A 23388-nucleotide genomic window follows, 5' to 3' on the forward strand; every position below is an offset into this window, starting at 1 on the left:
AAAAACAAAACGCGATCTGCAATCCCAGGGGATTCTGTGGCAAGAAACACTTCTCATCCAAAGAACCTGAAGGGCAGGTTGCTTCAGGCAGAGAGGGAAAATTCACCATGATAGATGGTTATGTGAATCTTAGGAGGCAGCTGTGAGGCGTCACAAAGTTAAGGTACTAGTGAATTATGATACAGAATCATAAAGGGAAAAAAATGTCACATTAACAGAATTTGTGCCAGGAGAACCACCTATAACTTTGTATTCTATTATTCATCTTACAGATTTTTTTTTTACTCCACTGGTGACTTTTATTTAATATTAAATGAAACAAAATACAAACCTAACAAAAACTCTTTCAAATGACAAAGTAAAAGAGAACACTTCCCAGATTATTTTATCTGACAAGGATATATGGACAACAGGCCAGGCGTGGTGGTACATGCCTATAATCCCCAGCACGCAGGAGGCTGAGGCAGGAGGATTTCCATAAGTCAGAGGCAAGCCCAGGCAACACAGTGAGTTCTAGCCCAGCCTGAGCTATATACATAAAAGACCCTGTCTCAAACAAAAACAAAGGATATACTGACAACAGAATTACCAATTAGTCCTCAAGAATGCAGATGCAAAAATTTTAACTAAATACAGAAAAATACCAAATATATTTAGACTAAATTATTTGTCATACAGGAAAAACAACATGTAGTTGTTGGGTGATGGTACACAGGCTAGCAAACACAATCAGAGTGGGACAGTTCTCCCAAAAGTCTGGCTGACATCTTCCCTATAAATGAAAACTAAAAGCCAAATGATTTATAAAAGTGGAGTCAGGGGACAAGATCTTCTAGAAGTGAGTGGCCAGTGTATGGCCACCATCATGGTCAGAGCTCTCGCTTGTGTGATACAGAATATTCCAGCACATCCTCATCTCTCAGTACACAGCTCCAATGATTCGTCCTTGCATAGCTCTTCCCTAACTTCTGCATAAACCACAGGATCAATATTTCAGGAGATATACGAGGAGCTGTGTCACCCTTTCTCAGTTGTGATTCCAAGTGCCACCTATACATTGGGATTTGCAAATGGGATCAGGTCAAATCAAAAAGCTTCTGTACAGCAAAAGAAACAATGACAGAGTGAAGAGACAACCTACAGAATGGGAAAAAAATTCCTCCAGCTGTTTCTCAGATAGAGAACCAATACCCATAATATATAACTACTACCCAAAATATACAAAGAACTAAAAACAATAGACCCTCGCAAAAATATAAGACCCAATCAAAAACTGGTGTCTGAAAAGAACAGACACCTCCTGGAAGAAATGCAAATGTCCAACAAATATGAAAAAAATGTTAAGCATCTCTTTGGCCATCAGAGAAACGCAACCAAAAACAACACCAAGATTCCAACCGACCCCAGAAAGAATAATCAAAACCAAGAAATCAAATAAGTCAAGTGTGGTGGCACACTCATAAGCTCAGCACTCTGGATGCAGAAGTAGGAAAATCACCATCAGTTCAAGGCCAGCCAGGGCTACATAGTGATCTCAAGGCCAGTCTGAACTATACATTGAGACCCTGTCTTAAAAAAAAAAAAAAAAAAAAAAAATCAAATAACACATGCTAGTGAGACTACAGGGGAGAAGGAACCCTTTCACTGTTGGTCGAATGAGTATCAAAATCTTAGAAGAAAATATTTTCATTTGCTAATCTATCAATTCATTTCCTAATAATACTATACATTTTTGCATAAATCATTATGTTAACAAACTATCTCACACTCAGTATAATTTTGAAGTTTCTTCCTATTTCACGAAGTCTATTATACATTTTTGTCCTTATTTACACTTTCAGTCTCTCACACTAAAAAGAAAATATGATATTTACACATGTGTGTTTGATTTATTTCACTTAAGAGTATGGTTTCAAGGTGCATCCATTTACCTAGAAATGTCCCAGGGTTGTCCTTTATGGGTGAATAGTGCTCCATTATGTAAGAAAAGCACATCTTTTTATTCATTCATTGGTTGATGGGAATTTCAGTTGTTTCCAGGATTTAACTATTACAAACTGTGCCCCACACACATGGGTCTGCATATATTGCTATGGTATGATTCTTTTAATTCTGTTGGGAAGATATCCAAAAGTGGAATAGCTGGGTCAAATAGGACCTCTAATCATAGTTTTCTGAGGCATCTTCACTGATTTTACAGTAGCTGCACCAGTCTACCCTCCCAGCAACAGTGGAGAAAGGTTCCCCTTTCCCCACAGCCCTGCCAGCATCTGTTGTTGGTTTATTTCATGTTAATACCCATTTTTTTCTGGAGTGAGATGGAATCTGTGTTGTTTTAATTTGCATCTCTCAGATAACCAGTGATGATGAACATTTTTTCATGTGTGTATTTGCCATTTCTACTTTTTCATCTGAGAAGTTTGTATTCATCTCAGATGCCCACTTTTCCATTGGGCTGTTTGATTTTTTTTTTCAATTCTTTATATGTTCTAGATATTAGTCCTTGGTCTGAGAAACCACTAGCTAAATTTTTTTCCACTCTGTAGTTTGTCTTTTCACTCTGTTGGTGATTTCTTTTGCTGTGCAAAAGCTTTTTAATAGAATGAGGTCCCAGTTGTTGATTCTTTGGAGTGTTTCCTATGTGGTCACAGTTGTGTTCATGAAGTATTTACCTACTCTTCTGTCCTCAAGCATTCTACCTATTCTCTCTTCCAGAAGATTTAAAGTTTCTGTTTTAATCTAGATCTTTGATCTATTTTGATTGTAGTTTAGTGTATGGTAAGAGACATGGGTCTATTTTTAGTCTTTGTTATGTAGAAAGCCAATTTTTCCAACACTGTTTATTAAAGGAGCTTTCTTTCAGGGAATGTTTGGCCCCTTTGCTGAAGATAAGGTGCCCGAGTGTGTTAGGGGTTATTTCTACATCTTCTAATCTGTTTTCCTGGTCCTCAGTCTGTTTTTGTTTTTTGTTTTGTTTTGTTTTTTGCCAGTACCATGCTAGTTTTAGTCATGGTAGCTCTGTCATATAATTTCAAGTCAGGAATTATGATATCCCTTGCTTTGACTTTGTTGCCTGAATTGTTTTTGCTATTTTAGGTCTTTTCTGATTCCAAATGAATTTTAGGAATGATTCCACTAATTCTGTATGGTATATTTATGGTATTTTCATTGAAATTGCATTAAATCTGCATATAATTTTGGGAGTATGGCCATTTTCACTATGTCAGTACTTCCTACCCACAAACAAGGGATACCTTTCCATTTTCTGATATCCTCTTCCATTGGCCTTTTTCAGAGGATTGTAATTTTCAATGTAAAGATCTTTTACTTCCTTTGTGAGATTGATTCTTAAATATTTCTCTTTTTTATGCTGTTATGAAAGGTGTTGTTTTCCTAAGTTCTCTCTCAGTGAGTCTGTTATTTGTATGCAGGTATGCTGTTGATTTTTGAATGTTGACTTTGAATCCAGCTATGCTACTGATTTTGGTTATTAAATCTAGAGGTCTTGTGGTGGAGTTTTTTGGGTCTTCTATGTGCAGTATCATGCCATTCATGAATAAGGACAATTTAACCTTTTCCTTTCCTGTCTTTTTTCCTTTTATTTATTTCTCTTGTCAATTGTTCTGGCTAAAGTTTTCAGAACTTTATTGAACAGGATTGGTAATAGTGAACATCCCTGTCTTGTTTCTGATTTTAGCATTAAAGCTTGAAGTTTTTGACCATTTAGTATTATGTTGACTGTTGGCTGGTCATAGATGGTTTTTAATCAGATTGAGGTAAATACCAGCTATTTCTATTTTCTACAGGGTTTTTTTTTTTATTGAGTTTATTGGTACATTTAGGGATACAGTACAGTTACATTCATTGTTGGGATCATGTACCTTTACATGGCAAGTCTTGATTCTCATTTTTTCCCCTTACCTCTGCCCTCCCTTCATCCCCTCCTCCCCTCCCCATCTACAAACACTTTATTTTCATCTTTTCATTCTCTCACATTTTTTTCTTTTCCCTTTTTGTTCTTCCCCTACGTATCACACCTTCCCTACACCTTTAGCTCCTTTCCTCCCATTTCTAAATGTCAGTAATCTTATTAGAATCTTATGCATTGTTGCAGAATATTCACACCAGGGAAACTATTTGGTATTTACACATGTGGGACTTATTTATTTCACTTAGGAGTATATCTTCAATATGTATCCATTTTCCTATGAATGAATCTATTCTCTCGCTCTTTATGGCTGAGTAATATTCTACAGGGTTTTTATCATGAATGAGTGTTGAACTTTGTCAAATGTTTCTTCTGTATCTATGAGATGATCACGTGAGTTTTCTCTTTGGCTTGTTGATATAGTGTATTAAGTTTACTGATTTACATATGTTGAACCATCCTTGCATTTCTGGAATGAATTCTCTTGCTCATGGTATATAATCTTCTTGATGATTTATTGCATTGTGTTTGCCAGTATCTTAATGAGGATTTTTGCACCTGTGTTCATTAGGGAGATTTGCCTATAGTTCTCTTTTTTGGTTTTGTCTTTCTCTGGTTTTAGTATCAGGGTAATACTTGCTTCTGGGAATGCCTGAGAGTATTGCTTCCCTTTCAGCTTCATTAAAGAGTTTGAAGAGTAGTGGCATTAGATTTTCTCTAAATTTCTTGTTGAATTCAACAGTGAATCCATGAGGACCTGTGCTTTTAATTGTTGTTCTGGTGGTGGGGTGGTGGTGGTGGTGGTCAGTAAGTATTTAATTACATTTTCAACTTCATTGAGTTATGATTGGATTATTTAAAGTTATTATATCTTCTTGGTTCAGCTTTGGTAATTCATATGTTTCTAGGAATGTATCCATTTCTTCTGTGTTTTCCATCTTTATTAGAGTACAGGTTCACAAAGTACATATTGATAATCTTCTAGATTTCTATAGGATCCATTGTTATTTCACCCTTTTCATTTCTGATTGCATGATTTGGGCTTTTTCTTTCCTTTCTTTCTTTGATAAAGTTGAGAAAGGTTTTATCAATCGTATTCAGTCTTTCAGAGAACCAACTCTTTATTGATTCTTTGTATTGTTTTCTTAATCTTAATTGCATTAATTTCTGCTCTGATTTTTATAATTTCCTCCCTCATATGAGCTTTGGGCCTGACTTATTCTTTTTCTAGAAGTTGGAGACTCAACGTTAAGTTATTTGAGCTTGTTCTGTTTGTGATGTAAGAGTTTACTGGTATAAATTTCCCTCTTGGGTTTGCATTCATTGTGTCACACAAGTTCCGTATATTGTATTGGCTTTATATTAAATTGCATATGCTATTTAATTTAATCTGTGGCCCATTGGTTGTTCAGGAGGGTGTTATTTAATTTCTATGTGTTTATTGAATTTTTGTGTTTTTGCTATTTATTTCAAATTTCACTGTACTACAGTCAGGTAGTATGCATGGGATAATTTCAGCTCCTTTGGAATTATGTAAGCATGTTCCATGGGTGAGTATGTGGTCTGTTTTAGGGAACATCCCATGTGCAACTGAGAATGTGTATTCTGAAATTGTGGTGTGTAATACTCTGTAGACATCCATTAAGTCCATTTCTTCAGGTTTGTTTCAGTTCTGATATTTCTTTGTTGATTTTTTTTTGTCTAGTTGATCTGTCTATTTGTGACAGTAGACTATTGAGGTCCCTCATTACAATTATTTTAGTGCTTATTTGATTTTTCATGTCCATTAATATTTGTTTTATATAGCTGGGTGCACAGGTATTTGGTGCCTCTACTATATTTTCCTTTATTTATATCTTTATTTTGTCTCTTATCTCTCTTATACCCCCCACCTCAGGGTAAAATCATTTCACTAAGGGGAAACTCAATAAATACAACCTCCTGGTTTATGTTGGATTGTGTTATATAACTGTAGACCTTGCTGCTATGGTTAGAGGAACCAAATTAATAGTTACCAAACTTTGTGTTTCTAGACTGTCCTTGAGGCTATTGATATTGCTAGTTGTACCATGTTAGCCAGGATGTCATACTTGTTTTAATTAGTTGTTCTCCCTTACATGATAACACTGCAATTGTCTGGGTCCATAACCATAACCATAGTCCAGTATCAAAGGACTGGGTGCTGAAGCACCTGAATGACAAACTTCTGATCCCTAATAAATTGGAAAGGTAGGATCTTGGGACAGATGTTTAATACAGATGCTCATCTGGGTACAGTGGGGTATGCCCCAATAAACCTTTTGTAAGTTGAAAACATTATAAGTTGAAATGAATCTAATATACCTAACCTCCTGAATATTGTAGGTTATCCTAGCCCAACCTAAACATGTTTAGAACACTGCCATTAGCCTAGCAATGGGTAAAATAATCTAACCAAAAGGCTATATATAATAAGATACTAAATATCTCATATAGTTTATTGAATACTGCACTGACTTTAAACATCACAATGGTGGTATTAGTAAGTTTATGTTTCAAACTGAAAAATCCTAAATGCAACCATTGTTGAATTGTAAGTATATCTGTACTATGTTCAATGAGTTAAGGTATATATAGGCAGATAATAAAGTATTATATGAAGATGAATCTGATCAATCAGAGAATGTAAAGAGTAATTATAAAAATGAAACAAGAAGAAAATTCATAGTTGAAAAGTACAAAAATTGAAATCAAAATTTTGCTGGATATATTCAACAGATTAAGATGATAGAAATGACTAGTTACCTTGAAAATTGAAAGATTTTTGCAGATGAAGAACAGAACAAAAAAGAAGAAAAAAAATGAAGAGAGCCTTAGAGACCTGTAAAACACTATTTGGCATATGAAAATACACATAATTAAAATACCAGAAGTAAAGGAGAACAAGAAAAAATACTAAAAACTTAATAGAATAAGCTCCCCAAATATGAAAAATATAAATCTGTGTATTAGAGAAGTTCATTTCTCAAAGTTGTATAAAATGAAAGATACTCAGACCTACATGCATAATATAACTGTTAAAAAATTAAGACAGGCCTGGGGATTTAGCTCAGTGGTTCTGGCAGCTGCCTTGCAAGCACAAGGACCTGAGTTCAATCCCGAGTACAAAAAAAAAAAAAAAAAAAAAAAAAAAAAAAAAAAAAACACACAAAAAAAAAAAAAAAAAAAAAAAAAAAAAAAAAGACAGAGAAAAATCTTAAAATTAGCAGCAGGTATGACTCCTCACATAGTAATATACGTGAGAAGATTAAGATCTACTCAGAAACTATTGAGACCATACGCAACGGGATCAGGTATTCAAAGTACTTGAAGAAAAACAGACTATCAGTAATTTTACAGCTAGTAATACAATGAAACTAAGGAGAAATTAAGACATTCCCAGATAGACAAAAGCTGAAGGGTTTCATCAGGAGACATCCTTATAAGAAATGCTGAAAAGAGCCCTTCAGGCTGTAAGAAAAGTACCCTACATACTAACCTGAATCCATATAAGGAAAAAAAAAATACAAGAAATGTAACTATGTGGATAATGATAATAGTATAAATATATTTTTCTTTATAACTCCTTTTTCTTTATGATTTAAAACTGGATAAAGTAGTAATTACAAATGTGAGTTGATAATAACAGTCTAAAGTGGTAAAAATAAAAAAAGGACAGAGATATAGAGAAGCAATGTTACTATAAAAATTAAATTGGTACAATATTCATCTAAATAGAGTATAATAAGATGTTAATAGTTCAAAAATAGCCCATTAATGGGCCAAGGCTCAGTGGCACTGCACCTGCCTTGCAAGTGCAAGGTCCTGAGTTTGATCCTCAATACAAAAAAAAAAAAAAGAGAAAAATAACAAAATATATTATTAAAGTAAATCACAAATGATACACCAAAAATTATTTCATACAAAATTAGGGAAGGTATTAAAAAAAAGAAATAAGGTATATATGTGTATATATGTATATAACACAAACAGCAAAATCGCAGAAGTTTCTTCTTATTAATAAATCAGTAATAGCAGTAAATATCAATGGCAAACTGTCTAATTAAAACAAAGCTGAGGAAGTTGAACATGGTGGCACAGGCCTATAAGCTCAACTTGTCAGTATGCTAAAATAGAAGAATCACAAGTCTGAGGACAGCTTGGGCGACTTAGAGAGACCCTGTCTCAAAAGTTAAAAAGCAGCTGAGATTACTGCAGAGCTGGAGTGTTTGCCAGACATGTGTATTATCCTGGGTTCAGTCAACAGTACTGCAAGAAAAAAGTTTTGAAGGATGTTTTTCTTAAGATTTTTAACTATAACTAGTCTATAAGGTAAACATACTGGATTATAAAACACAAATAGGTTCAAAGAAAAATTATGGAAAAATAATTCTTCATGCAAACAGAACACAAAATAAAGCTGGAATGCCTTTGACCCTGGTAAATATTCAATACAATATCACAATTTTAAGTATGATTTAACAAGCAAAAACATAGGTATCTGAAGAAACAAATATACAACTCAAATATAATAATTAGAAACTTCAAGTGATCCACTTTCACTAATACATGGAACACCTAACCATAAGGGTAGTAAGGGGATGTAAAACGATGAGATGAGCAGTGTTTAACACCTAGATCTCTCAGTTATTTATAGGACACTCAATACAACAATCATAGAGTACATATTTTTTCAAGTTTACATGGAACATTCTCTATAATAATCCATACATATTAGGGTACAAAAAAGGCTCATAAAATTTATTTTAAGAGTAGAAAAATGTACTGTAGAATATAAATCACTCCTGAGAGACAGGAGGGGTCCCAAATGGGTTGCCTAAGACACAGTAAATGTAAAATGATAACATTTATACTGTCTTCTCCTACTATAATGAAATGAAATTTTTAAAAAAAGAGGAAAGTTCAAGGATTCACAAATATGAGGAAAGTGACATACTTGTAAATAATACGTTGAAAAAAACAAATAAAATTACTAAATCCTATGATGAGAATACAAAAATTAAAACTTACTGAATTCTTCAAATATAGGGCCAAATGGAATTTATAGCAGTAAACATCCCCAAGAAAAAGAAAAAAGAACAAGGAAGTATCATATCTTTAACCTAATCTTACACCTAGAAATAAATAAGCAATCTAATACCATAGCATATTGAAGGAAGGAAATAATAAAGATTAGAATGTTAATAGAGAATTGAAAGATAAAGATTAATGAAAACATAGGTTGCTTCCTTTAAAAGATCAAAAGAATTGCAAAACTTTAGCTGGAATGATGAAGGAAAAAAGTAAGAAAACTCAAATTTCTAAAATTGGTATGAAAACGTGAATATTATTAGTGACTTTACAGAAAGTAAAAAGATGATTAATTATGAGGGAGTATTATTTTTATTGAGTTTATTGGTACAATCTAGGTATACAGTACAGTTACATTCATCATTGGGATTCTGTACCTTTACATAATAGGTCTTGACTCATTTTTTGCCCTTGTCCCTGCCCTCCCTTCACCCCCTCCTCCCCTCCCCATTTACAAACACTTTATTTCCATTTTTTCAATTTCTCATATTTTTTCCTCTCCCTTTTTACCTTTCCCCCACCCTTCCCACTTTTCCTACACCTTTAGCCCTTTATTTCCTATTTCACATTATTAATTATCTCATTAGGATCTTGTGTACTATTACAGTTTTTCACACCAGAGAAACTATTTGGTATTTCAGTTAAAGAAATCTCTGTGTGAACATTAAAAATAGGGAATCCTAACATAAAACTAAAAAGGAAAGTAAAAGAGAAAAGGCAATGATACTTCTTGCTCGTAGTCTTATCTTATTCTTTTTTTCATTATTTAGAGAATACTTTATTAGTTTCTCTAATCAAACCCATGTAGATATGACCTTACATATTTAATACAGGGCATTACCCCTAAAAGAGTAATATGCCAACAAATTAGATAACCTAGACGAAAGAGAAAAAAATCCTCAAAACATCAAATAAATAACATCAATAAAAAATTTAAAAACTGAGTACTACTGTGACAATGAGGTGTTTCTTTAGTTAGTAATTTTAAAAACCTTGCAACAAAGAAAAATGCATAACCAGATGCTTTCCTCTATAACAGCTATCATATATCTGAAGGATAATTAATGAAAAATTATTCTTAAAATTTTTCCAAAGTATAGAAGAGAACAGAATGCCCCCATCTCATTCTATGAGGTCAGTGTTACCAGTACCAAAACCAGATGTAGATAACTAGAAATAGAACTACAAAACAGTCTCTGCAGCCTTTTGAATATAGGTTCTAAAGCTTCAATCCTTATGAATATAGGTGCAAAAATCTTCAACAGAATACTGAGAAACCTAATCCAGTGACATATAAAAGTGATTATACAGTATGATCAAAAGGAATTTATTCTATGAGTGCAGAATTGAATAATGAAGAAGAGAGAGAGAACAGCCAGGACAAGAGGTTGTCATCTGACAGTAAGCTCTTGAAGAGTGAAGATTTAGTGAAGCCAGTTATGGCCAGTAGTTATTTTCCAAAGTAAGCTAGAATATAAAATTGTAATTACCAACATCAAAGAATGTTGAGATATTATGGATGGTTTTTCAATGTAGATAGTGAGGTTACCTAATATAATAGATGTTTTTTTCTTCGAGGTAAATAAAACACCTAAATTAGTTGACATCTGAACAATAAATACCGTAGATGGGACAGCAGTTGATTAGTTGACATATTTTCTCTAGTATGTCTGAGACAAGAGCCTTTTGTTACAAAGAACCCACCACCACCTCTGTCTCTTTGCTTTGCCAACCACTGCTTTGATCCTAGAAACATTTATTGACCAGCCAGACCATGAGCCATCTCCTTCCTGCTATCTCCTGTTAATCCAAGTTTTGTAATGTACACTAACTTGCACATACTGTATTTCTGACTTTCTTCAGCCTTCAGCACATGCTACAAAATCATTGAATTGAATTATCTGCCCTCATATGTTCTCTTTCGAAGCCTATCTACAAAATACAAGCTAATAATTTTATGAAAAGTTATAATTTTGAATTTATATTATAGTCTCACTCTGTCAATATTCTTATTGACTGGGTTCAGCTAATCAGTTCTTTTATTCTGTGGAGTTCCCTGGGCATTTAGTTACCTGGTAGGCTGGCTTTGGGCTGAGGTCTAGAAGTCAATGTAGGTCTAGAAGCTGAGCACCTCTTCCCTTTCAGACTCTCCAAGTAATGTGTGCTTCTCATACCAAGGAAGAAGACTCCAGACAGAATTCTGAGAAAGTCAAAAGCCTCAAGGCATCTTATACCCTAGCCCCTGGAGTCACACAGCATTATTTCTACTATATTCTTTTTGGCACAGGAAGTCAAAAGGGATACCTCAATTAAGACAGATGAAAAAAGAAAATAATAAAAAAAAGAAAAAAAGTAATATGCCAACAAATTAGATAACCTAGGTGAAAGAGAAATAAATCCTCAAAACATAACATCAAACATGAGTAAATAAAAAATAGAAAACCTGAGTACTACTGTAACAATGAGGTGTTTCTTAAATTAGTAATTTTAAAAACCTTGCAACCTCCTCTTTTTGATGGTACAACAGTAAAATTGCAAAAGAACAGTTAAGATAGGAAATGCTGTCAGGGCCATCTTTAGAATGTCTCACATTTTTAGTCCATACTTTGCCAACTCCAAGGCAGGAAGCATGGCACAAGGATCAGACAAAGGAAAACACCTCATGTCATGGCATCGAGGAAGCAGAGAAATTTAAGGAAGGACCCAGAAATTGGGATATGCCCTTCCAGATCATGCCCCCAGTGACATCTTTAGAAATAAGTCATACCACATTTTCATCATTGGGACACAATACCTGGCACCCACAGTTTAAAAGATGTCTATTTTATGGTTGCATGCCTGTAATCCCAGCACTCAGGAGGCTAAGGCAGGAGGATCACTGCAAATTCAAGACCAGACAGGCTACATAGTGAACTAAAGGCCAGTCTAAACTACATAGCAAGACCTTGTCTAAGAAAAAGTCTGTTTTGTCTCACATTTTTAGTCCATACTTTGCCAACTCCAAGGCAGGAAGCATGGCACAAGGATCAGACAAAGGAAAACACCTCATGTCATGGCATCGAGGAAGCAGAGAAATTTAAGGAAGGACCCAGAAATTGGGATATGCCCTTCCAGATCATGCCCCCAGTGACATGCCTCTTACCAGCAAATCAGCTTTAATACCCCCATAATTCAATAACCTTCTAAAAGCCCAGCCTGTGAACATGTGAGTCTTTTGGGGAACATCCCACATCTAAACCATAACACACGTGCTACAAAAGAAAAATGAAGAAGTCCCCATGTATAAAGGTGAAAAGGTTTCCAAGACTAAGGCTAACTGAGAAAACCTAAGTATAAAATAGACTGTGTAATATCCTAATATTAGTGTCAGAGTGGAGGGTAATATTTAATTTTATGTGTGTTTTTAGAGACTAAAACAATAACATTAGGCTATTTATTTGTTGAAAATGAGGTAATCAGGAGATAGAGTAAATCTTATTACACATTTTATTGAATGTTTCAATAAATTAACACAATTTAAATTTTTCCTGCAGTTATATATATTTTTAAACATCATTTCACTATAACTCCATCTTGGAATTTTGAAACTCAGACAAAGGAACTTTAGATGCCATTTATTCCCATCATTCATAATAATCTAAAGTGAGAAATTGTCCTATAGATTTCCTAATATATGATCATCAAGCTTATGAATGAAAATTTATTTCCAAGGTAGTAAAATGTGTTACCTAGTCATTTTTAAACACCCCAACAAAAATCCTTGGTTTTTCTTGTTATATATATATTTTAATTAAATGTGGCTTTGGTTCACATGATGCGCTACTTAACAGAAATATTACTGTGTTTTATGGCCTGTATGTTTTATGGCCTATATTTCAAATTTATGAAATTAGGTTTTAAAATATATCAGTTTTATAGTCCAGCTTTATCTAATATTTAGGAATAAATATTAGAAATAGTATGAATTGATTATTGAAAAAAAAAGACTAACCAAAGAAATGAAGAATAATTACAAATGTGTTTTTCCTTTTAGATTACTGTGCCATGCTATGAAGGACCATATAGTTCGTGTGGCAAATGAGGCTGAATTTATTTTGAACAGACAGAGAGCTGAGGATGTGCATAAACATGCAGAGTTTGAGGTAAGGTTTGAGAAAATTGAATAGTGTTTTTCTCTTGTAAGTCAACCATCTATGTATAACCTCACATAAGAAAGGTGTTTTTAAAATAAAATTTCACTGAAGGCACTTCATGTACTCAAAGGCTTTAGTAAATTCAAAGAGCACTATTTTGTTTTGTCTCATTTACAGCATGAAGAAATCCCTCCTGCCGTACACCCAAACACTTAGTAAGCTAAAGTTGTTCTAAAATGCACACAAAATCTTGTAATAAAATTACTTTGGTTAAAGACAGCAGAGATTTACACACTGCTAGGTAGATTTGAGCATGTGATGTGGTTTAATGAAATCATATAAGAGTCAATAAATCAACTAATTTAAAGTTTTTGAAATAGCATTGAATTAATATTTTTCATTCAATTTACAAAGCAAAGCATGTTACAGAAATACTTAGATGACCTGACATTTGACTCACAGTAGTCTTGAAAATAATAAATAACTCCACCAATTTATCCTTCCAATGAATCATTCCAGCAAGTGTGCTGTGAGTAGAAATCTGAGTCTACAATTCCAATTTTGATGAGCTTCTTTTTTTTTTATCTCAAGGAAGCAGTTCTCTGAGTATACAAGTTGATGGACTAGGTCTAGTGATCTCTGACCTAGCCAGCTACAAAGCACGAGACAGAAAAATTGCTGTTGTCACTTTCATACAAGGAATTTCTAGTTCATTTGTTCAAATGAGACAGCAGACACTTGTCTACAGAATTTTAACAACCTTATTTTGAAAAACAATCCAGATAATTTGAACTTTGCAGAAAGTGTAGTGACTAGTATTTATCAAAGTGAAGTTTTATATCATTTCAACAACGAAAAATGGATATTTGTCAGGGTATCATGTAGTAATGTGGATGACAAAAAAATTGAGTTCTTTGTCCTTTGAAGAATATGTTTAGGTATAAAAATATGTCAGAAATCAACTAAATAAAAAATATTCAATTAACTTTCAACTTCTGTTAGTGAATGTGATTTAGAATCTTATCTAAATTCCCTGCAGGATCAATTTTGAGGAAATCTTATTTCCACTAAGAAAATCATGATATTTTATGGGGATATATAATCAGATCAATATTTGTCATATGAAACATTTAAAATAAATTTTTGAACAAGATATTTGTAGAGCTTTAAAATATATTTAACCAAGATGATTTTAAGCGACCGACAATATTTCTCAGCCATTGTTTATTATTGCCCCTCCCAAGGAATCTTTATACATATTTTTTCCTAGTTGCTTCCCCAACTTCAGTTGATTTTTAACACTATCAACATGCTGTTTATCTCTTTGTGACCTATATATGAATCTGTGCATTATACATTAAAAGCGTAAGTTTTTTTCATACCTCTTCCCACACACTACTTTTTACCCCATGGGGACGGGACCACTTCCATAATGATTCATAATGTAAGTGTGGTCAAGTGTGATAAAGATTTTGAATGAAACGTGAAGATTTAATATTTTTTAGATTAGATATACATTGCATTCAATGTTAACATCAAAGTAAATTTAATAGCATTTCTATTCTTATTTGATGAATATACATATTTTAAACCAAACATGTTATTTGTTCTTTATAGGTTATAGTGATATTCATAAATGCACTGATGTGTGTGTATATAGTTTGCAAAAATCATCACCTTTAAATTATAAAAGACTTTATAAAAGCATAACGTAACCAGGACTTTTTTTTATTAATTTTCTGTCCTCCACATAGGACTATAATTAGAAGAAAAGGTATATTTAATTTGAGATGAGTACTTCACAGTTAAGTTTCTTTAGCTAACTGCTGTAATTGTTAGGGAAGAAAAATGAAATTTTAATTTTACTCTCCAATGAGCTAATGAAATATTAACCTCATTACTGAGGCAGATCCTTGTACTAATTGGTGATTCCCTGTACAAAAAGATAAATTGGAAAATGAATTAATCCTTCTTAGATTATTGTAGGGGTTTTTTTCCAAAAGAGATGACTTGTGGTATTAGTCTATATCAATAGCCACAAGGAATGTGTTCAGATAATTTCTGTGAAATATATTTTTACAGAGTAATGATGAATGGGAAATAGTTACATGTATTTTCTCAGATATATGAGGCTGTTTTCCTAGTTACATGACTTACATTTGCTAATCCTAAAATTTACAGCCATGTCAATCTGTATAAAAATGAACTTACAAAAAAATCAAACTTCTGATTATAGAGATGCTCCTTTTTATGTATGAATCTTTTTCACACAAAGAAATCCATTAATTATCTGTGTTGCTAACACCCATGAGCATGGATACAGACAGCTGACATAACTGATTATTATGGAAGAAGTGGAGATAGGAATAAGAGAGTAATTCTCACAAGATCCTTTGAACACAGTCAGTGTTAGATTTGAAAGGGAATGTTGAAAAAACCTTGATTCAGCCCCTCATTTTACGTATAGCATATGAAATAGTACAATGGGAGAAAAATAAAGTGAAATTAAATATAAGCCTATTAAATTCCTTTATTTACTTCTATACTATATTACCACTAATAAAATAGAAAACTAAATTCAATAAGATTTTTCTTCATATATAATTTTCAGGAGCCCACCTCTTATATTAAGTGAAATACATTATGCTTGTTATTAAAATAACAAGTAGATTTACATTTTAAGTACACCATTTATTTGTAAAATGATTATTTTTGAACAGTAGAGTCAGATGTTCAGAACTGGAGGAAATCATAAAGTCATTAATAACTATTTAACATTATACAAATTATTTTACATATACATTCAAAAGCACATTTTTATTAATTTAAAACACGACTATGTGTCTGCTTTAGGAAAAAATACATTATCTGAGTTGTTTAACTTAAAGATGAGATGTTATTTCTTTATTTTACACAATAAAAAATTTCAACATTGTGTATATTTCATTACAGTCTCAGTGTGCACAATATGCTGCTGATAGAAGAGAAGAAGAAAAGATGTGTGACCATCTTATTAGTGCTGCTAAGCATCGAGATCATGTAACAGCAAATCAACTCAAACAAAAGATCCTCAATATTCTCACAAATAAACATGGTGCTTGGGGAGCAGTTTCTCATAGGTGAGTTAAAATAATTAGAAGTAAATAATAATTCATGAACTAATAACAGTAGTTAAAAATAAAACTACAAAGTTATTTTGAAAATATAACTTAAACACAAAAGCATGATTCATTGGTTCTCTTCTTCACTCATATGTTTCAGAGAAGACCTAAACTTTTTAATGCAGCTCTAATGGATGTATTTCTAATATATAACAATATGTAATACAATACACAATGTATTTATACATTATCTCATATACAACCTAAGTGTTAGGTATAAGATGTGGTTCTTTTCATCTAAAAAATGATTACGTCTAAAAAATATTAAATTGGTATTCTTAATTTGTTTTAAGTATTAATAGTCTAACTACAGAAATAATATGTTCCTTTGTTTTTTCCAAGAAATGGTCTTGCTGTATAGTTCAGGCTGATCTTCAAATCGTTATGTAGCCCAGGCTGGCCTCAAACTCTCCTGCCTCACCTTCCCTAGTGCTGAGATTACAGGCAGGTGCCACGATGCCCAGATGTTAATATGTTCTTTTCAAAAGTTATTTTCCGCAGTTTCCATTCAGACTTACTTAGGAAGGGTTTTCATCTCAAATTAGCATATTCACCATATTGTAGTACAATTAAGACCAAAACTGATTGTTAAATTATAAATTAACATGTTCACCTTCATAAATTTTTTGTAGATATCTCTCTGTCTTTCTGTCTGTCTGTCTCTCTCTCTCTCTCTCTCTCTCTGTGTTTTTTGCCTATACAAGGACATATCCTGGAAAACTAGTATTAACACAGGTCATAATACTTAGATGGCTGAGTTTCTTCATTTTAGTTTTTGTTTTTATTATTTTTATTGAGTTTATTGGTTCAATCTAGGAATACAATACAGTTTCATTCATCATTGGGATTCTGTACCTTTACTTAATAGTTCTTGATTCTCATTTTTTCCCCTTGTCCCTGCCCTCCCTTCACCCGCTCCTCCCCTCCCCATTTACAAACACTTTATTTCCATTTTTTCAATTTCTCATATTTTTTCCTCTCCCTTATTACCTTTCCCCCACCCTTCTCACTTTCCCTACACCTTTAGCCCTTTACTTCCTATTTCACATTATTAATTATCTCATTAGGATCCTGTGTACTATTATAGTTTTTCACACCAAACAAACTATTCAATATTTCAGTTAAAGAAATCTCTGTATGAGCATTAAAAATAGGGAATCTTAAAACCCATAAAACAGATTCAAACAGATCCAGGAGATTAAGCACTCTATTGAAAGTGTATGCAACAGAATAAAAGAATGCGAAGATAGACTTTCAGATATAGAGGATAAGATTGCAGTCAGTGACCATGAAAAGAGAGGTCTCTTAAAAACAGTAAGAGATCATGAGAAATCGATCCAACAACTCCTAGATGATGCAAAGAAGCATAACATAAGACTGATAGGAATCCATGAAGTACCAGGAGAAAATACAAATGACTTTAAAAAGCTGTTCACAGAATTAGTGACAGAAAACTTCCCAAACAGAGGGGAAAAAATTGACATTCAGATAACTGAGACATATAGAACCCCAACTAGCTCCAATCAAAAAAAAATCTACACCTAGACATATAATAATCAAGATCCCAGAAACCCAACAGAAGAACAAAATACTACAAGCAGTAAGAGAAAAGAAACAAATCAAATACAAAGGAAAGCCCATCAGAATCACAGCAGACTTTTCAACACAAACCCTTGGGGCAAGGAGAGCCTGGAGTGAGTTATTTCAAGTACTAAAAGAGAAAAACCTCCAACCTAGACTGATGTATCCAGCAAAACTCTCTTTCAAAATGAATGGGGAAATAAGACACTTCCACGACAAAGAACACCTGAGTAACTACATGAATACCAAACCAGCACTACAAGCAATTCTAAACAAGATCCTAGAAAAAGTCAATGAAGGCAACAACACCATGAGGCCCAACAGAGCAAATCAAATAGGCAAAGCAAGAAATTAAAAGGAAAAGGTGAAAAAGTAAAAAGAGTCAACAAAAGGCCAATAACAAGTCAATAATAAGTCAGTACATATCAGTTATAACCAGCAATGTCAATGGCCTCAACTCACCAATCAAGAGAAATAGACTGGCAAAATGGAATAAGAAGCAAAATCCAACAATATGTTGTATACAAGAAACACACCTAGTGCAAAAAGAAGCCCATAGACTGAAAGTGAAAAGATAGAAAACAATTCTCCATGTGACAGGAGCCCAGAAAAAAACAGGGGTAGCAATCTTATTTGCAAACAAAGTAAATTTCAAACCCAAACTGATTCTAGTATTATTGATGTAGGATGGTACTGTATCATTTTAGTTTTTTTTATCTTATTGAGTTTCCATTTTAGTATTTTCATTTTAATTAAGCCTGTAAAACATTTTTGTTACATTTATCTCTGGCAGAGTATGCTCTCCTGTTAAATTTAACAAGGTAGTCTGACTAAGAAGTGTTCTGAAAGTAGTGAGTTAGAGAAGGTTTGAGTCCTCAGATTACAGTGTATCATAGACTTACGAAAACTTTATAGCATGCTACCTTTAAAAATAGTCACCATTGGATATTTATTTTTCATTATAGCAATGACCCATGACATCTAACATTTATTACTTGTTTCTGTCATGTATCATATTAAGAAAATGACATGTATTATTTTATTTAACCTTCAGAATATCTTCATGAAGAGAGATACTGAGATTTTCTCCATTTTAGAAGTAAAATGAAACTTACAAATGCTAAATGAAACTTATACATTATTACACTACTTCTACAAACAGAAATAGAGTGCATAAATTTATTGTTTTCCAGAGAAACACAGTAGCAAAACCAATGGGATATACATGATATTTATATGTAGAAACCTAAATGTATTTCAAGGCATATATTCATATGATTAAGATGGGTAGGATAGTCCAACAGGCTATAAACTCAGGTAGGATTTCTGTATTATGGCTTTGAGAATGAATGCTTTTTTATTTAAGACACTACAGTTTTTGCTAAGACCTTTAACTAATTCAAGAGCCTTGCCTTAACCACATTACCAAGGATATCCTTTGTTAAACATTATGACAAAATAACTTCACAGCAAGAAATAATGTGTGACCAAACAACTGGGCACCATATCCTAATCAAGTTGACACATAAAGCTTAACCACTATAGAGAGTAACAAATCTGAACATTTTCCCCGGTTTTAATTTTTTATAAGATCATATTTGCAGTGCATAATGATTATATTCCTTATGAGTAGTAGGTACATGTACATAACACATCTTAATGCCTTCTTTCATCCCCTTTTATTCTCCACCCTCCCGCTTCCCTGAATCTCTTGGATCCCTTTCCATTTGTAAAGATCTGTCTACCTATTTCCAATAATCTTATCTTTCATTTTACTCTTTATTTGTAGTTTGGTTTTCCCATGTAATGTTTATGTTTGTATGTCTGATTTATTTCACTTAACAATATGCTCTCAATTTATATCCATTGTCCTATAAATGACTCAAGTTTATCTTTCTTTATGGCATAATACACTCCATTGTATGTAAATGCCACATTTTCTTTATCCATTCATCTGTTGGTGGATATATAAGCTTCTTCCAAGATTTAGCTATTATGAATTGTATTACTATAAACATCATTGTACATGTATCACTGTAATGTAATGTATAGTGGTTGTACCTCTTTACATTCCCACCAGCAATGTAGAAGGGTTCCTTTTTCCCACAGCCTCACCAGCATTTTTTATTATTTGATTTCTTATGATAGTCATTACCCATCTATAATCCCTGCCTCACTTTTTGTGTTGTTAAATTGAGTTTATCTACTTAGTTACATATACTCATAAGTATGGTATTATCTTCCTAATGATTCAGCTGATATGATTCAGGATATTGCCTGAAATATATAAAGCCAACATAATTTATGTTTTATTTATTAGCTCATAACTAGAATATAGCTAAAGGATCTTACCCTCCATAGTAGCAGTTATGTGGTAAAATGTCAGATAAATCTCCTGATAGCTGGTCAGTTTGTCCTCTTCTCTGTTACTAGATTGACACAAAGAGTGGCAGGACCTTTCAAAAGAGCAGCTATCTTTTTTTCCTAGTGATGACTACTAAAAAATAATGATATTCCTATGATATTCCTACTGTCATATTTTACTAACTAGGTCACTAATCTCTAAATCTTTAAAGGTAAGTCATGTTCTCTGTAATCATCGTTAGTTTTAATTAACTAATAGAGCTTATATTAGTACCCTTTTTCGTTTTTATCTTATTTACTCTAAATAATTTCATTTAGTCTCATAAATACTATCAATCTATCAATAATTTTCAGATGCATTATATTTAGTCTAGATTTCCCTCCTCGCCTCTAATCCTGCATATTCATCTCTCTGCCTCACACCTGTCCTTTGGATATCTAACACTTTTCTCACTCTTTGTGTCAAAATTGAGCTCCTGATACATTTCCCAATCCAGTGTCTCTTGTATTCTTCTCCATCTATGCCAAGGACAATTCTGTGTTACAGTGGCCCAATCAAAAAGACTTGCTCTTAACCTTTACTACTCTTCATATTTCAGTTTGAACCACTCTTCAAATCTTAATGACTTTGCAACAAAATATACCCAGCATTGGACTATTTCTCACAATTATTTTTATTCACTTTGGTCAAAGCCAGTCCAATTTCTACTTAATGGATTCCAGCTGCAACTTAGTCTTCCTGTGTTTGTCCTAGTCTTTCTAAAGTCCAGTCTCAGCACAAGTAGCCTGGATGCTGCCTATTTTGTGAACAGGCCACCATCACCATGCTTGCTCCTCTTTCTGGCTGATATGCACAGATAGGCTAAGTATGTCATCCTTAGAGTATCCTTTTTCTGACCATGCTCTCAAAAGTAGCACATCTCTTCATCTACTCTCAACTTTAATCTCTACTTTAATCTTTACAGCATTTGTCACCTAGAATATATGAAATTTAAATTCACATATTCACTTTTGTCTGCTATTGTGGGCTTTTTTTCACTACTGTAGCCCCAATGCCCAGAACTCTACACAAAATAGATGCTCAATGCATATTATTCAAATGAATGAATACATTAAAATTGTCATGCATATTTATCGTAATACTATATATAGATAGAAAATAAGCTAATTTTGAGAAAATAATCTTTCCCCATAGAATTTGAACTTCATAGTCAATATTAAGAGCTCTATTTTTATTAGTTATGTGAGATTAGAAATGTAATCTCAAGCAAATAACTACCTTTCTGATGCTCAAGTTTCTCCTCTAGAAAATAGATTAAATTTTTATTTTATTGTCTCACTTTAGGGATATAGTGAAGTATTCTGTGCAAATGTATAACATGATGTCTAACAGAAATGTTCAATATTTCCTTCTCTTTTTTCTTAGTCTTTTCTTTGCAAAGAACCTTGTTAAAATAATTCCCCCACTACCTATTCATTCTTTTAACTTCTGTAGCAGACAGAATTCCCATTGCTAGGACAGAATGCCCAATAAGCACACCTTAAAAGAAGGGAGGTTTATTTTGATTCAGTTTCAGTGGGTTCAGTCCAGGATTGGAAGGCTCCAAGGCAGAAACGAGGTGAAAGGGCATGGTGATCAGGAAGCCAAGAGAGAGGGAAGAGGAGCCCAGGCAAGGTTCCAGTTTTCCAGGTCACTTCCATAGTGACCTGCCTTTTCTGGCTGTCCCCAACTCCAAATAGCACAGTCATCGATACTAATCAACTGATAAGTACAGTACCCCCATGATCCAGTCACCTTAAAGATCCAGTCCTACCTGTGAACCCAGAACCGTTGTGGGAAATTTTACATCTAAACCATAATTTTGCATTCTGGGACCCAAAATGCTCATGCCCCATCTCAGACTACTAAATGTATTTAGTCTGTCTCTAAGAGTTGCCTGAGTTTTAAGAGTTCTAGGATTGCTAAAAATTCCAAGGCCAGGCCAGGGATTTAGCTCAGTGGTTCGGTGGCCTGCCTTGCAAGTGCAAGGACCGGAGTTTGATCCCTGGTACAAAAAAAAAAAAAAAAATCCAAGGCCAAGATCTCTGAGCTTAAGGCAAACTCTTCAATGTGAAAATAAAAAATAAAGGTAAATAGTTCCAGCATATAATGACACAGGGTAAACATTCCCATTCTAAACAAGAATAATAGGGGGTTGTAAAGGAATGGGACAAAAGCAAAACAGAAACCCAGCAGAGCAAACATTAAATTCCTTAATCCCATGTCTAGTCCACAGGGTAGGTTGTGGTGAGATGTGAGCTCTAAGGGGTCTGGGTGGCCCTGACCCTATCGCCTTGCAGGTTGAAGTCCACATAGCCTCTGTTTGGGGCTAGCACTGCCCTGAGAATGGCTTTTACTGTCCACTTTTATATTAGCATTCTACTCTTCTGAACTATGCCCAGTATCCACACCAAGCATTGCTCACAACATTCTAGGGGTTTTCTAGCCTGTGACTCCAGTGTTTTCCACATTCCTCCCAAAAACTGATTGCAAGGGCTTCTTAACTTTATAGTCAGTTACATCAAGAGCTCGGGTCACAGTACCGATATTATATGTTTGTCAGCTTTCCTATCATTGAAACAAACTAACAACCAAAAAAACCACCCACAACTCAAAGGAACAGAAATTTATTTTGACTTCCAATTTCACTGGGTACAGACCATGGTATGCCAGGTACAAAAGCAAAATCCACAAGGTAGAAGGGCTGGATGGAGTAAAGCTTCTCCCATTGTAGCAGCACACAAAGAAAGCAGAAGCCATTGACAAGAATATACTTCAGGTCACACCCTGAGTAACCCATCCCCCCTTCAAGTAGTCCCCACCTCCACATAGACTTTTGGGTGACATATTAGATCAAAACCATAACAACTTTCAATATGTAATTTGTTGATTTTATTCATTTCATCAACAACTAACTTTGAGTTCCTATTTGGTTCTAGCATATTGGTGAGCTCCTTACCATGACTCTGTCATCTGATACAAGAAACTGATATTAAATAAATAATTACAGAAATAGAGAATATAATTACCAAATGTAGTAAATGCTAGGAAAGAAAAGTACAAGGTATTTGA

General features: G+C 33.6%; 1 protein-coding gene across 3 annotated transcripts in view; it reads left to right on the top strand.

The window, feature by feature from the left end:
* Nbea (neurobeachin) overlaps positions 1-23388 on the top strand; it is a 680165-nt gene that overhangs the window by 319401 nt on the left and 337376 nt on the right. For all 3 annotated transcript variants that reach the window (XM_010623923.1, XM_010623924.1, XM_010623926.3), the window contains 2 exons: positions 13071-13179; positions 16123-16289. In XM_010623923.1, the coding sequence (XP_010622225.1) occupies positions 13071-13179; positions 16123-16289 (276 nt within the window). The remainder of the gene's footprint in view (positions 1-13070; positions 13180-16122; positions 16290-23388) is intronic.

Source organism: Fukomys damarensis, unplaced genomic scaffold (genome assembly GCF_012274545.1).
Source record: "Fukomys damarensis isolate Sample0158 unplaced genomic scaffold, DMR_v1.0_HiC HiC_scaffold_38, whole genome shotgun sequence".
Taxonomy (NCBI): domain Eukaryota; kingdom Metazoa; phylum Chordata; class Mammalia; order Rodentia; family Bathyergidae; genus Fukomys; species Fukomys damarensis.